Below are 15,235 nucleotides of genomic sequence, written 5' to 3'. Positions count from 1 at the left end.
GTATTTTCTTCTAATATGATGTTACACTACAGGCTGAAGCAAATTAAAACTGCACTCCTAAGGGGTACATATACTAGTTTATGTCTTTAGCTGCAAAGCATTAATTCCTAAAAGATCAGGTGGTCCCAAGCAGGAAGAGGGATTAGATTGTCTAGATTCTGACCATCTACAACTTCTGAAGTTCCCTCCACCATGCAAGATCAGGATTATTATTCTTGTTATTATAGGATTTTTTTAAAAGATATTTTATTTTTGAAAAGCCACTTTAAAACAAAACAAACCACTAAAATAGTTTGGGTTGCTCCCAAACTGGGCTGTGATTAACATCCTGAAGTCATGTATTTTGTGACTTTTTAGGGCTAGGTTAGCATGCTAAACCCCACCAGTAATCAGGGATTCTCCCTCCCAGTGGTATAGAGCTCCCATTTCTAGCCCTTTGGGGCTGTGAGATATCACTTTTTGCAGATGTGACCATTTAATGTACTGAAAAGCAGTTACTTGCCCAGGATTAAATCTTGCCTATCCTGGGATACAGACAGGTTTATTGCAGGGAAGGTCAATATTTTAGAGAAGAAAACATTGTTCTGTCAGCTTTTTTATTTAAATTGTACCTGTTTGAAGCTGTTAAATTTTAGCATGAGTTCCGGGCGCTGGGGTTGAAGAGTGTATAAATGAATTCATCCTCCATTTACGAAGTACATAGATTTACAATGATCCAAGCTTTTCACAATAAATCAATTAGCAAAATCCATCTCTAATTAACAATTACCCTAAAGTGAATGATATTGCTTGTGAGCATTAAAAGAATGATTCATTCTTTTTCTTCAGGATAAAATAAAGCATGTTGATCCCTAATTTAAATTGGGGTGTTTTTTTTAAATAGTGGATTTGATATGCATAAGGTAGGACAGAAGACAATGAGGCTTACTTGCAGCCTTTGTTAATTCTTGGCAAGAATATACTGTAATACGTACACAAATGAATCTTAGGAAATAGCCGTCATCTAAGTACATACATATACACAATACTGTTTTCCTCCACACCATTCCCACAACAGGAGATGCCATGTTTCATTGATGTTCTTCAGTACTGCCAATGCCAAAAATTCAAAAAATCATGAGTCAGACCCTTAAAAAAAAAAACCCATGAGATTTGAAAAGATTAAATCATGGGATTTGGTCTGTCTGTGTTTTGAACTCCCTGACTATTCCCAATGTGTATGCGATAATGAATAGTTGGAACTAATTCTGTCGTGCACATTGATTCCAGCTCACTCTGCTTCTCCAAAATCCATACCTGACAACATCTTTTGTCAAAATAAGCAGCAGATCTTTAATTTGCATAAAATTAGAGAAAAGTGTATAAAGTGCTTCTGCTGCTGTGGAAGGTTTCCAACTTCTCCCAAAACTCAAAAACGTCATCTAAATAATTCTGTTACCCCTCCCACCCCCTCCCCACTACTCGGCAGGCCTTTTGTCTGTTTTAAGCTTGACAGTCCTGTTTTATCAAGGTTTGTCTGCTGTCTGGTACTGGTATAAAACCGAACATGGTTTTACCCAGCATCGGGAATGGAGGATGCTATTTTGAAGCGCAAGACATGCTGCTTCCGCTGGCATCCTCCAGGGGCAGAGTAACGTAGGCAGCGTGGGCTCATGACATTCCTGGATGTAACAGAATGTCCAGTATTGGTATTCTGGGGATGCATGAGTGGCCACCTTACTATCCATTCATTATCCATTCCTACATCAATCGATTCTGCACCTCCAGCCCTGTAACGCGTGTCTGCCCTCAGCTCCAAATCAATCGTTTTTTTGCCCCCCAAACCCACATCAATTCTGCCCACCCAGTCACACAACTGTCCCTGGCCTCCTGCTGCTGCAGATATTGTATACCAGTGGTTCTCAACCTGTGGTCCATGAACCCCTGGGGGTCCACAGACTAAGATTTCCAAAGGGGTTGGCGCCTCTATTTGAAGTTTTGTTTAGGGGTCCGCAAATTAAAAAAAGTTTGAGAACCACTGTTCTCCAACCCCTACCAGGATGGAGAGAGAAGGGGAGTGACAGAAGGAGAGGGTCCTCTTCTGCCCCTTTCCGGCATGAGGCTGATGGAGAAAGAGGAGGAAAGGAGCATAGATGAGCTGACAAACTTTTTACAAGGGAAGAGGGAGGAGGCAGCAGAGCCATCCTGAGCTGCTAGGCTCTGATTCCTCCTTATGAAAGTGATATCAGCTGCTCTTTGCCCCCAGAACAATTCTGCCAGCCCTTAAGGGGACAGAGAGAGCACTGCCTGCAGTAGTTGTGTTTGCTTGCCCATCCCCAGGAGGCAGGGAGTGGGGAAGGCAGACAATCAGAGGGAGTTTTCTATGGGCAGGCCTGAAAATCACATGAAGACTAGAGTTTTTCACATCATGGTGTGACTGCTCGCAGAATGTGCCAAAATCACCTGTGAGAGTAAGCAATACTAATTCATTCTGAATGTTATTCTTTGAGTAACAGATCACTACAGAACAAGGGACCACCCTAAATAACTCCTACACCTTAGGACAAAAAAGTAATGAAGAAATAAACAAAATAAACCACGGAATTATGCAATTTTGTTATATTTAAATGACTACTGTGACAATGAATAGCTACATTAAAAAGAAATCTTCCAGAATCAAAACTTTGTTTCCTCGCTTTGTCTGAATTAGATAGTAAAAACCTGGCATTGGATGGAATACGTCAGCAGAGCTGAGGCTTGATTCTGCTTAAATGCCACATGCAACCACACAAATCTGTGCGGAGTGCCAGTCAGATCTCACAAGTTAAGCAAAGTCAGGCTGTGTAAGCATCTGAACGGAAGAAGAAACACCCAGGTGCTGCAGGAAGGGATGTTTGTGATTCAGTCTGTGTCAGAATTAAACCACAACACCAGCACAGATGAGGTATAAAACAGTGGCCTTAACCATTGGTGGTCACTAAAGATCCTGGAGGCATGGTCCAAAAATTCCCCTTGCAGTTTCAACTAAATACAGTGGCCTTTACTTCCCACTCTGAAATGTTGCTATACACTCTTAAAATTGCCTTATTCCCCTCAAGAAGTTGCTGCATTTCAGTGGCACATGAAGCAATCCCTGGCTTAGTTTGTAAAATGCTCAAGGATGGAAGGTGCTATATAAGTATAAGATAATTATTGTACACTGGTGCACAAATCAAGTTTCCTGTACAACTAGCTATTGCATTTGTACAAGATACACTTGAACATGTGCCTACACAACTAAATTTAAGACTGAGCACTGATTGTGGTGACCTTACAAAACAAAAAAGAGTTCATGGCCCTTTCTGCAGTTTTTAAATGCCCTAATATGACAGAAAATTGTTTGGTGTATAATGCATCCATCTGAGACTTTCCTGTGTAGTGTGATATTTATTTACTGATAAGGAGATGCTCTCTGCAGTTAAAGGACATCAACTTTTCTAAAGTTAAAATCAATGCAAAGTAAAACAAAACTGAGAAGACCCTTCTTAGAAATTTGAACATATTTTCCTTTTCCACCATTTTCTTTTATTTACCAACTGTAAGTTTTTCTGAATTTCTAATGAAGATTGAAATGAACATGGATTTCTGCAATTCTGAATACCAATGTTTCTGAAAGCATTGGTAATAGCAGCACAGATTTAATCCCGGAGTTTGATATAGTTATTTACAATTCAATCAGCCAGCAGAGGGAGTAGAAAAGCCCAAAATATATTGAGTCAAAGTAAATAAAGGCAGTTAAGTTTAAACAACAATAAAAAAAAAAAAACATTGTATGCAGTGTTGTAGCAGCGTTGGTCCCAGGATATCAGAGAGACAAGGCGGGTGAGGTAATATCTTTTACTGGACCAACTTCTGTTGGTGAGAGAGAGACAAGTTTTTGAGCTTACACAGAGCTCTTCTTCAGCTCTGGGAAAGGTACTCAGAGTATCACAGCTAAATACAAGGTGGAACAGATTGTTTAGCATAAGTAGCTAACACATATTTCAGGGACCGTTTGAGGTAAAGTGCCAACACCTCTCCAGTCATATTGGGGAAAGGGGTGGGGGAAATGCTGATGGTGTGGTAAGTGGGTTATAAATTGTTGTAAAAAGCCATAAAGCCAGTGTCTGTATTCAATCCATGAGTTTTAGTATCAAAGTTATGAATTTAAGCTCCCAGGTTTGTCATTTGAAGGTGTTGTGCAGCTCTCCTTTGAGGATAAGGACTGAGAGGTCAAATATAGAGGGATAGTTTTATGGAAAGCATGCACCTACAGGTGATAATGGGTTGTTTTTCGGTTTTGTTTTATTGTCATTTAACATTTCCTGTGAGCTGAAGAATGTTGTGATAAAAAACATTAAGATCTTAAAAGTACAAAAGGTGTAAATTCTGTGCTAAGGAAAACATGCCATTTTGTATTTTTTTAAATAATAAATAGAAAAGGAACAGAGACTATTCTTTAAACAGTGTTATTCATTTAAATCTCATTGACCAAACTACTATTAAACTGAAACCCTGTATAATTTTGGATATATTCAAGCCTGACACTAAGTTGTGCTCTGTTTTTAAATTATGAACATACATTCAGAGAATGTCTGATGGGTGTGTTTTATAAAGCTAAAAGTAAATTAAAACAATTTCAAAAATTTACTAGAAGCTGCTATGTACACACTATGGTATTAGAATAATGAATGAGAACAATTTTAAAGCTGAATCAGGGGAAGTTTTGGTCTGTACAACAGATTAAAAAGTTGGTAAGAACAAATATTTACTGAGTTTTATCAGAGATAAGTGACTCAGTGGCTTGGGTGTGAAAGTTATATAAACACATACATATATACCCATCTTAACACACTAATTTCCACCAGACCAGATTAAATGACAGTGGCTCAAATACCTGATATCACTAAAAAGGCAGGAAGGAGGTCAGTGTGCGTGTCGGGACACTTCATTACAGTCATAAAGCTTTAATCCAACAAAACACACAGAAAGACTCCTACTCTGAAAAGTGGCCAGGTAAAAATGGCATCTCACTCAAATGGTGTGATCCCAGTGTCCATTTCTTTGTTTCTCCCACAAAGATTCTTGTGCTTTCTTTCACACTGCCCCTCCCACAAGGAATGTGCTCCCTAACTGATCTGTGAGATCACTACTTTCCCAATTTAAGACCTAATTCTGCCGCGATGCCTACAAGAAATAAGTCAACCAATGACGCTGAGGAACAGCAGATTTATTTATAAAATAAATCACAAGACTTAGAGCCATGAAGTTGTTCAATAGCTAACCTATGTAACTTCATGAGCTTTTTATCATTACCCTGCTCTTCACTGCTCCCATTCCCTCCTACTCCCTGATATATACAATCTTTTTCAAAAGAAACAAGTGAAAGCTCTTCACAGCAAGGCCGCTGGTGTTCCTACATGTTTGCACAATGCCTAGAACAACAGAACAATCCTGATACCCCAAATCACATAAATAATTGTTTATATTACTTCAGTGAAATTTCTACTCCTTAAACAATGCAGAACCAGCACATTTATGAGAGTGAGGGCCAAAGCTTATGCTGGTTACTGCATCATCAACTAAGTTTTAAAGGAAGATCCAATTGCAAAACCTACTTCTGCTCATAGTTACATATCTGAATCACTGCTGAAGACAAACATTTGTCCTACAGAATCTTGATGACAAGTGATGATACATAAGCCAGAGATAAAACAGCTTGATCCCAGGTTGAGTTTCCCATTAGCCAGGCTATCAAAGGCATTCAAGATACTATTTTAGCTAAAATCTCATCTTTCCTACCCTTCCACATCCCACTACATCCACCCTTTTTGGATGATTACTTCATAGTGATGCTTTAAGTTTGCCACATTTAAATGCACAATAAACTTGTGGCATCACAACAAAGCATTATTGAGACATGAGGTTGCAAACATGAGGCCCAAAATATCAGTGTCGCAATAGTGTTTCTACCAGCACAGGTCTCCAGTCTGCAAATACTTATGCATACAAGTAATTTTCTGCATGCGAGTAGTCCCATGGGACACACACATGGAAAGTTACGTGTGTGTTTGCAGAAGTGTCCTCTTGGAAATTCAGACCATTCCACAAAAAACAACTTTCAATATCACAGCTACTGTGGAATTCCACTGGAGGATGGACCCAAAATCAAGTCTTATGGATTTATTATATTATATGTTTCCCAAAGTTTATTATTTTATATCCCAAATTATCTTAAAGATATAGTTTTTAAAACTTTGAAAAACACAATATAATGATAAAAGACATTTACCTGACCCACTGCAGGCCAGTGCAATGCTCTAGTTGTGACAAAACCAGTATGTGGCATGTTTGGTCATCACAGCAGAGCAAGAACCAGCCAGATGTGGCATGAAGTGATACTGCAGGACCTGAAATAAAAAATAATCAGCTTTTAGCTAATATTTTGAATGCCACTATTAGGCTGGTTAGCGTGTACATGTGGGAGAGCAGTGAGGGAATAAATCCCTAGCAACTTCATCTGCATCACAATGCTGAGAACTTCAATTAGGTCACCAACATGTCTCTTTTCTGAGAAACCCATCCCAATTCCCATAACCTTTCCTTATGTAAACTGCCTTTAGTCATTATATGGTGCAGTTTTTCAAAGATTTTATTTACACCCACACAGTGTTTGGGATAGAAAATAATAAACTTTGAGATATGCATAGTATAATCCATCAGACTCATTATCTTCATTACCTTACACTACCTCACCTTCTTCATAACAGTAATATCCTTCTTATAGCACTGTAACCAGTACTGCACGCAGTATTCCAAATGTGGACTGACAAGTGCACTTTCCAAAAGATATAGTTCTACCTCAGGGGTCGGCAACGTTTGGCACACAGCTCGCCAGGGTAAGCACCCTAGTGGGCCGGGCCAGTTTATTTACCTGCTGATGCGGTAGGTTCGGCCGATCGTGGCCCCCACTGGCCGTGGTTCGCCGTCCCGGGCCAATGGGGGCGGCGGGAAGCCACAGCCAGCACATCGCTCACCCGCGCCGCTTCTCGCCGGCCCATTGGCCCGGGACGGCAAACCGCAGCCAGTGGGGGTCACGATCAGCCGAATCTGCCGTGTCAGCAGGTAAATAAACTGGCCCGGCCCGCTAGGGTGCTTACCCTGGTGAGCCGCATGCCAAACGTTGCCGAGCCCTGTTCTACCTTTTGCAATAGCCCCGCTAAAGCTGTCTAGACTCTAGTATTTTGTTTGACTTTCTTCCTTTATTATTTATTTAAGAGCTTCTCTGTGAACTGGACTAATGTTTTCAAAATATTTTACATAATAATCCTGCAAATCCCTTTCCTGATGATGTGTGCCAGAGAACTGCCCGACTGGCAGAAATTCTCTGGTTTAGTCTCTTATTCTCAGACTATTTGTTTTAAAATATCTGACTTGTACTGTAAGTATGAGTAGCCTTCTACCGTCTCTCTCAGAGTGGGAACAGGAATAAAGACAGCAAGAAATCCCATGGGTTTGGCTTTTCTTTTCTTTTTTAATTTCTACTTCTACAAGCACTTCTAGAATTAGCTATACATCTTTGTAGTGTGATAACACTGTGCATGTGAACATGCATAAACAGCTATATATAAATTTGATTGTATGGCAGGGTGACATATTGATCAACATGGAAAGAAGTGCCGAACCAAGTGTAAGGGAGTCCTTTCCCACCCGGATCAGATCACAAAGCAACAAATATTCACTATGCTAATCACACTAAAATCAGTGATGAGTTATCAAGCAACATGGTGTGATTTTAGCTGGCATCCCTGAAATTTTTACTTTGACATACATAAATATAGACATTTTGGAAGCAAATAGCTTTTACATGCACCAAAAAGTCACCTAATCAAACTGAACCTGGGACATTAAAATAACTATGATTCAGCATCCTTCTAGTTAACAGATCTCTATGGCAATAACCAACTCCAAAAACTACCTGTGATTTTTTTTTTTAAATGCAGTAACTGGATGTCAAAATCGGCCCCAAAGCATTTTCACACTAGTACAGTTACAATGGGGGGGGGCGGGGGAGGAGAGAATGCAACTCAAGTTCAGTGGAGAAAGTTCAATACAGTTTCACAAATATCTGCACTTGGGTGAAATTAATTTCTCCTAAAACAGAACCAGGGGCGCTAAAACAATTTGTATAGTCGGGGTGCTGAGAGCGATTGAACCAAACTGTAAACCCTGTATATGATGGAAACCACTTCAAGTCAGGGGGTGCTGCAGCAGCCCCAGGTCCAGCGCCTAGGCACAGAAAGGCCCGATCCAGGCGCGTGGTCAGAGATTGGCTAGTTCATGCGGCCCATTGAATAGAACAGCGAGAGGTCCCAGAAAACAGCCCGTTTGTCCTTCCTTCCTTCTCTGTGTGCAAACCTCTCCCCCAGCCTCCTTTCACAGCCAGAGCCTGGCAACTGCCCCGTGTCCAGAGCTTCCAGGGCGCGACTCCCACCGCCAATCCCATCCGTGAAGGGTGGCAGGGAGACGCAAATGCGCAGCGCAGCACGGCCCCGGGGTCGCTTGCGGGGAGGCTGGCACACGGGCGCGGAGGGAGAGCCCGGCGCTGGGTTATGAATGGAGCGGTCCTGCGATGCGAAGCCTCGCTCCCTTTTCACCACCTCGCGGATTTGGCAACTCGTCGCTGGCTGCGAGCGGCTCCCCCCCGCTATGTGCTCCACTCCCCGGCACCCGCCCTCCTCTCAAAGCTGCCCCCCGTCCACGCTACCCCTAATCCTCCGCCCCCCCATAACCTGCCCCACCCCGGTCGCCTGTCCTCCAACCACCCCGCCACCTCGTCCCTCCCATGGAGCACCGAGAAAACCCCCTCGCCCGCCGCGATCGGACAACCGGCGAGCCCGCCCCGACTGAGCAGTGCAAGGAGGAGGACGTTGGATGTATTGGTCTCACTGCCACCTCTTGGCACTTTTGTAACTTGACCCACCGACACCTGCTTGTGGGGCGGAAGGGGGGGCTGATCGCTCTTTTGGGGGTGGAAGGTATTAGATTTAAGAAACTCCCTTGTGACTGTCCAGACCCATTGATTGCAGCCCCCTGCCACTCGAGCACCTCCTCACCCCAGCTGTATCCCGCAGCTGCACAGAGCACGTGTTTCTGCCGTGACTGTTGTTATCCCGGCGGCACTGAAAGCTACAGCCAGGAGGAGAGGGCATTGGATGCTGAAGAGCGACCAAACACACACCCATCTCCTTGTGTCAGATCTGACCGGCGCGTAGGAGTTTTGTTCGTCTTCTTCAAAACATCCCACCCTGCCTCGTCCCGGTTCCATAGTCTCTGCTGCTGCTTTCCCGCCCCCCACCTGGAGAGAGCAGGAGCTTGCTGATTTTACGATTTTAGGCAAGTCCTGAGCCCGGAAAAGGTGAAAGTCTCCGATCCTCCCCCATGGTACCCATAGCATGAATGGCCAAACAAGCATGTACCAAGTCAAACACTGATTCCTCCCTCCCCACCCCCCGCGCACTACAACTGATTCTAAAATAACGATCGAGAGAGAAATTCCGAACACATCATAGCCTCCCCCAAAATAAAACTCAATCCACCCCCTTCCGCCATGCACCCCCTCCTCCATGCATCTTTACGCACCCCGCTCTGTGCATCCACAGCCACCCTCTCCTCCCCACGCGGAGAATAAAAGGCCTCCCCCTTCGTGTAGCTCGCCCCAAACCGCCCCCCCTGTCCGTGCACCCAGCCCTCCCTCCATCCTCCCCCCGCAGGCAAGCAGCCAGCCCCTGTCCTAAGTGCTCGGCCACCTACTTGTGCCCAGGAAACAGTCTGTAAACCTCCTAAAGCAGCTTGTAGAAGAGGATCCATCTTCCATGTCTGGCCTTAGCAGCAGGGGAGACGAGAAGGAGAGGAAGGAGCCTCTATGCCGCTGCCTCGGGGTCCTGCTCCTGCCGGGGCCGTCTCCTCGGATCCCGTCGCCGCGGGCGGCTGCTGCAGCAGCACCCAGGAAATTGTAGGACCACAGGCGAGAGGCAGCTGGGGCCAGGAGGAGCCGCGGCTGGTGCTGCCGGGGTCCGGCGGCTGGAGAGGGGAGCAGCAAGCCCTGGATGGAGGAAGAGAAGAACAGCCTGCTCCTGCTGCTGCTCCTGCCGCTGGGATGGACGATCAAGGGAGCTGCTGCTGCTTCTCCTCCTCCAACATCTCCTCCTCCTGCCGCCTCTCCTCCTCCCCTCCTTCCTTGGAGACTTGCGAGCGCAGAGGCAGCTGAGGGGGGGAGGAGAGGAGGAGGCGGCGGCAAGGAGCGAAGGGAAGAGGGAGCAGGGGCGGGGAAGGAGGGGGCTGGAGGAGCCCAGAGAGGAGCGGCGGCTCTGGGGACGATGCTGGAGGAGGAGGAGGCGGTGGCGGCGGTCCCCGCGGCGCGGCGGCGGCAGCTGCTTGGGAGCAGGGCAGAGGGGGAGCTGCAGGCAGCCGAGCCGCTTCCCGGAGGAGGAGCCCCGGCGCTGCCTCCGCTGCTCTGGCCATAGGAGTGGACCGTGCCGGAGCCGGGCTTTCCCCCGGCTGCAGCCAGGGGGGTCTGGGGGCGGGCTGAGAGCAGCCTCTCGGGGTTGGACATCTCGCCGCCCGCCCCTCGGCGGCGCTGGGAGGCAGGACGTTTGCCGGAGACACGCGAGCGGAGGGGAGAGGCGCAGCGGGCGAGGCGCTCTCCCTGCCCCAGCAGATCCCCCGGGAAACAGCTTCGGCCCCTGCCACTAGCGTCACATTGGCGCCCGCCCCTTTAGGTCGGAGGGGCCACGGCGCTGCTGCTGCTGGTCGCGAAGTGGCTCCGCTCCGGCTCTCCCCGTTAGTGTCCCCTCGCCGGCATGCGCTCGCCTCGCGATTCAAAACAGCTGGAGCGACTTCCCCGCCATACAAATATTTCCGTGTGTGTGTCTGCAAGAGAGGCGGAGAACATCACTGCCGCGCTCCCTCAGCCCCAGCCCCCGCCGCCAGAAACCGCCCACTGGCGGAGCTATAGCTTCCCCGGCTGCCTCCGCGCCTCTCACTGCCAGCCGCCCGCACAGGACCCACAGCAAACGCTCTGCCTACGGGGAACGCTCGGGCTTTGGGGTTTTCTTTCTTACTAAGAGCGAGAGGGCAAAAAACCTTCCGAGGCGGTCCCATGACCGAGCTGGTTCCAGCCTCAGAGATCAAAGAGGCTGGTGTGAGCAGACGCGATGAGCATGGGGTAGAGGACTCCTGGGAGCATAGTCCAGTCTCAGCTAAACACCACCGCCCCCTTCTCTCGATTTATATATGGAGAGAGATAGGGACTTAATGATGCGCATAACAACCCCCCTTCCCCCATTTATTATTTTGTCTGAATCTCCAAGTTTCTATTACACTCATGCAGCCCGAAAAATAGTTCACACATTTGAATCCCCTCATAAAACTCCCTCTTCCCCGCCCCACGAAGAGCTAAATCCTGATCTCCCAGACGGGGTGGTGCAAATCTGAAGTAAATGCATTAAATTCGCTAGAGTTACTCCAGATTTACACGGAACGTAACTGACACCAGACGGGGGGGGGGGGGAGAGATGTGCATGGAAGAGTGGCACATTAAAGTTTGTGGTTGAATTTAGGGCATATACACATATAAATGAATTAAAAGATTGCGTAGCCTTCTTAAAACAAACAAAACAACACAGCCACCACAAACAAAGAAACCCAACCTCTGCTTGAGCTGATGCATCACTAATCGGAAACCCCAGAGTAAACCCCATGGTGGCTTTCCAGGCTCTCTCATTTAGCAGTGCATGGACCTGTCAACACCGCACAGTTTAGGACCCGCAAAGAAATGACAGGTAGCAAAGCGGGGTGTTTGGAAAATAAACCTCAGTTGATCAGAGTGTCAGACAAAACAATACCTAATAATGGGGGGCTGTGGTGGGAAGCAATGACCCAAGCACATCCTCCGGAGAGGTTTGACACGGGGCGGGTTGAGGAACTCCACAATAAAGCTACACAATCCGGATTTCGTTCTCACTTCAAATCCTTTTTCACATAGAACGGAAACGATATGGGAGTTTTAAATATGCCCTTTCTGCCCTTCACCCTCAAAAGGGAGAGGGGGGGTCATTGCAGTTACAATAAGATATGGACAAGCATAAACAACCAAACAAAACAATACCACGCGCAGAGTTACAACAGGATGTAAGGGGAACGGCTCCATGTAGTAATAACATCCGTCCCACATTTTAATATCCTAATAATACCCCGCCCCCCGGGAAATTTTCTCTCTCTCTAAGGTGAATGGTTAAAAACAAACTACAAAGTCCAGTTGTTTGATATTTTCTTCAGTAGAAATCAACTGCCTGCCTGCCTTTGGTTAAGCTGGCCATTCGGGAAACGTTCCCCCATTATTTGAACATCCTCTTCCACAGGGATGATATTTTTTGTTTCTAAATCGTAGTGACAATTCATTAGCTAACGGAAATCAATCTCATCAGGAATTATACCACCATTAGAAAGTCCCAGTGAAAGAAAATACAGCCACCGACTTGCTTATTAAAGAGAGCTGCATTTACATTGGGATGGCAGTTCTTTCAGGGAGAAAAAACTAGTCCTCGCTAGTCTGGGAAAAGATTTTTCCCAGACATCCAGCGGTGTAAAATCCACAAACAAGCTGGTCTACTGTTCCTTTCTTATTCTGACAGATGAGGCCCCGGTGCTGGGGGCATTTGCGGTTGTTTGGGGGGCGATTTGCAGCAGCCTCCTGAAAAACGGTCCGATCCTATATTTGGTTAAAAGGTATTAGCTAAGAAATTTAGTATTAATAGTAGTAGCATACAAAGAGCTGTTTTCCAAACCCTTAGCTCTTTCTCCAAAATAGAAAAAAGTCTTATTACAATTGTATCAAATTCAGAACATAAAATATATTTTTCCTTGGGGAGCACACACATTTTTGCTATACTATCCCAAACTTAAATGAGATCTTCATGAATCTAACATAAGCATTTAATATAAACTTCCCTCTTTTACTAGATTCAGTCTCATCTTCAGTTATTATTTACTTCCCCTCCCTATTTGCCAGTTTTAGTATACAGAGAAAGCTACCTACAATTATCTCTTCTTTTTCAAAACTGGTAAGAAAGGTCTCTTTTAAAAAAAATCCTCATTATAGCAATGCTTTGTTAAATGCTTTTAGAGCTACTAATGGGAGAACAAACCAAACTCTTTAATTAAAGATTATTCAAATTTACATTCCTACCTTCCTGCATATAATAAACCACCATAAACTGAGTTAACATAAAGGTCAAGGTCTAATTTGAACCCACAAAAGCAAAGGAATTATTCTTTACTTACCCTTTGTGTTCAGACATTGGAATCGGTATGGTATTACTGTGGACAAATTTCCTTTGTTTTGATTTTTCTATTATAATGTAAAATAAGGAGAATCTGTTTAATTATATGCATATAGACCTATGGAGGATCATTCAGAGACTTGTTGAGTTTTGCGCATTATTCTTATATTTAACACTGTATACTACAAAATCAGATCAGCATTAGTATGTGCATAATGGATCAGAATTACAGAACATGTTTCTGTATTCTGCATGCTCTTTTTGACTTGGTACCATAACACTAGCTCATATTTGCATATTATGGATTTATAATACTAATCCATAAAAAAGCATGAATGCAAAAGTATTTGTATGAGTATTAGCACTTATCTGTATTACATGTATATAGTATTATACATAATTATTGCATATCTATCATACGTATATATTGACAAGTTATGTGTTATATGCATACTTTATATATGTGATTGCACATATTAAAAAGGTCTTGGTCTACATAATACAACTAATTTGCAAATATTCATTTTAAAATATATTTTTGCCAGACACAAAAACTCCTGTAACTAGTAATATTCTATTTTCCTTTAGGTCCACCTCTACCTCTAGATGGACCAAAACATTTAATTGCCAGGTTTCATTCCTGAGTTAATTGTTATGGCCAATTTATTTATAAACCCCCCTGAACACAGGGGTTTATATTAGAATCCTGACAATGTTGACAATTGCAACTGAGAAAGAGAACTAGGTATAATCTTTCTATTTTAACTCAAAATATTTACCCTTCTCCCCAAAGTAGCTACTTATTTTTCCACTCACAAATACCCTAAAGTAAGACTTTGTCCTTCATTGTAAGAATACAATTATTTTTACACATTACTTCAGGTACAGTTTTTAAAAGGCTAGGATGACTACTATTTCAGTTTGAAGATCAAAGCCCTAATGTATCATCACCATTAACCCTGAAAATTATCAAATGTGATGATATTTCTCTCAAGATCATACAGCCTTCCTAGTGAAATGCTTTTGTCAATTATTTGAATGCTTTGTAACTGTGGAAAACAATCCACACAGTTTGCAAAAATTCAAGATGTCAAAACAGGTTAGAGAACTAATTTTAAAAACCAACAGAAACAGAAGTGGGAAGGTTTTGGTAAAATTGCTATCATACATATATAACCTATTTTTGCCTAAAAATGCTGAATTGAAATACAGAAAAACAAAACCAGTGGATTTGCTTTCATGACTCATACTTTCCATTTCATACTGTTTTTCTTTTTGTCAAAACAGCTTAACAACTGTAATTTCACATTTCTATTGAAGTTGGACAGAAAGTAAATACTTTTGTTTGCTTGAATGTGAATATGTTATTTCTTGTGAATGCAATCAGGATGCCTAGAGATTTATAAAATAATACAATTCCTTTACAAAAGATTTAGTTTACAGAAAGAAGAGATTAGTGAATGGTGTTTTATTGTTGCAACCTATTTTTAAATGGATATATTTTGCTGACATAAATTTGTAAGCTCTTCAGGGCAAGGACCTTGTCTTTATCTCTGTCTGTAAAACCGCCTAATACAACCAAATACATTAATGAGCTGTCAACTGCTAAGCAAATATCTGTAGTTACTGTTACAAAATATTTAATAATAAAATATCTTACATAGAAAAAGACTGTCAAATTAGAGTAAAACTGTCAACAAGGAAAATCATCACCAAAAATTAAAGATACCACTCCATCCAAAATTCACCTTGCTTGTGTTTAGGTATTGCAGTCAGTATGAGAGTAAATTAAATTAGTTACTGAATCTCTACATTTTCAGTGATGTTTTCAGAAACCCTACTAGACTCTGAAAATCTATGTTAAGTCCCTGTATTGTTGCTTATCCAAAACTATA

The 15,235-nt window shown here is 43.5% G+C and overlaps 1 protein-coding gene across 4 annotated transcripts in view; it reads right to left on the bottom strand.

Annotated features, from left to right (window-relative positions):
* The window catches only part of PDE10A (phosphodiesterase 10A), a 534,797-nt gene that overhangs the window by 262,003 nt on the left and 257,559 nt on the right, over window positions 1-15,235 (bottom strand). Inside the window, exon 1 of one of the 4 annotated variants that reach the window (XM_054023694.1) lies at window positions 9,811-10,679. The exons of 2 other annotated variants lie outside the window; for them this stretch is intronic. In XM_054023694.1, the coding sequence (XP_053879669.1) occupies window positions 9,811-10,612 (802 nt within the window). In that variant the 5' untranslated portion in view covers window positions 10,613-10,679. Of the gene's footprint in view, window positions 1-9,810; window positions 10,680-15,235 lie in introns of those variants that run through there. One more of the 4 variants, XM_054023693.1, reaches the window with a different exon arrangement.

Source organism: Malaclemys terrapin, chromosome 3 (assembly GCF_027887155.1).
Source record: "Malaclemys terrapin pileata isolate rMalTer1 chromosome 3, rMalTer1.hap1, whole genome shotgun sequence".
In the NCBI taxonomy this organism is placed as follows: domain Eukaryota; kingdom Metazoa; phylum Chordata; order Testudines; family Emydidae; genus Malaclemys; species Malaclemys terrapin.
Note: the sequence above shows the minus strand (reverse complement) of the source record. Positions and strands in the feature narration are given on the sequence as shown.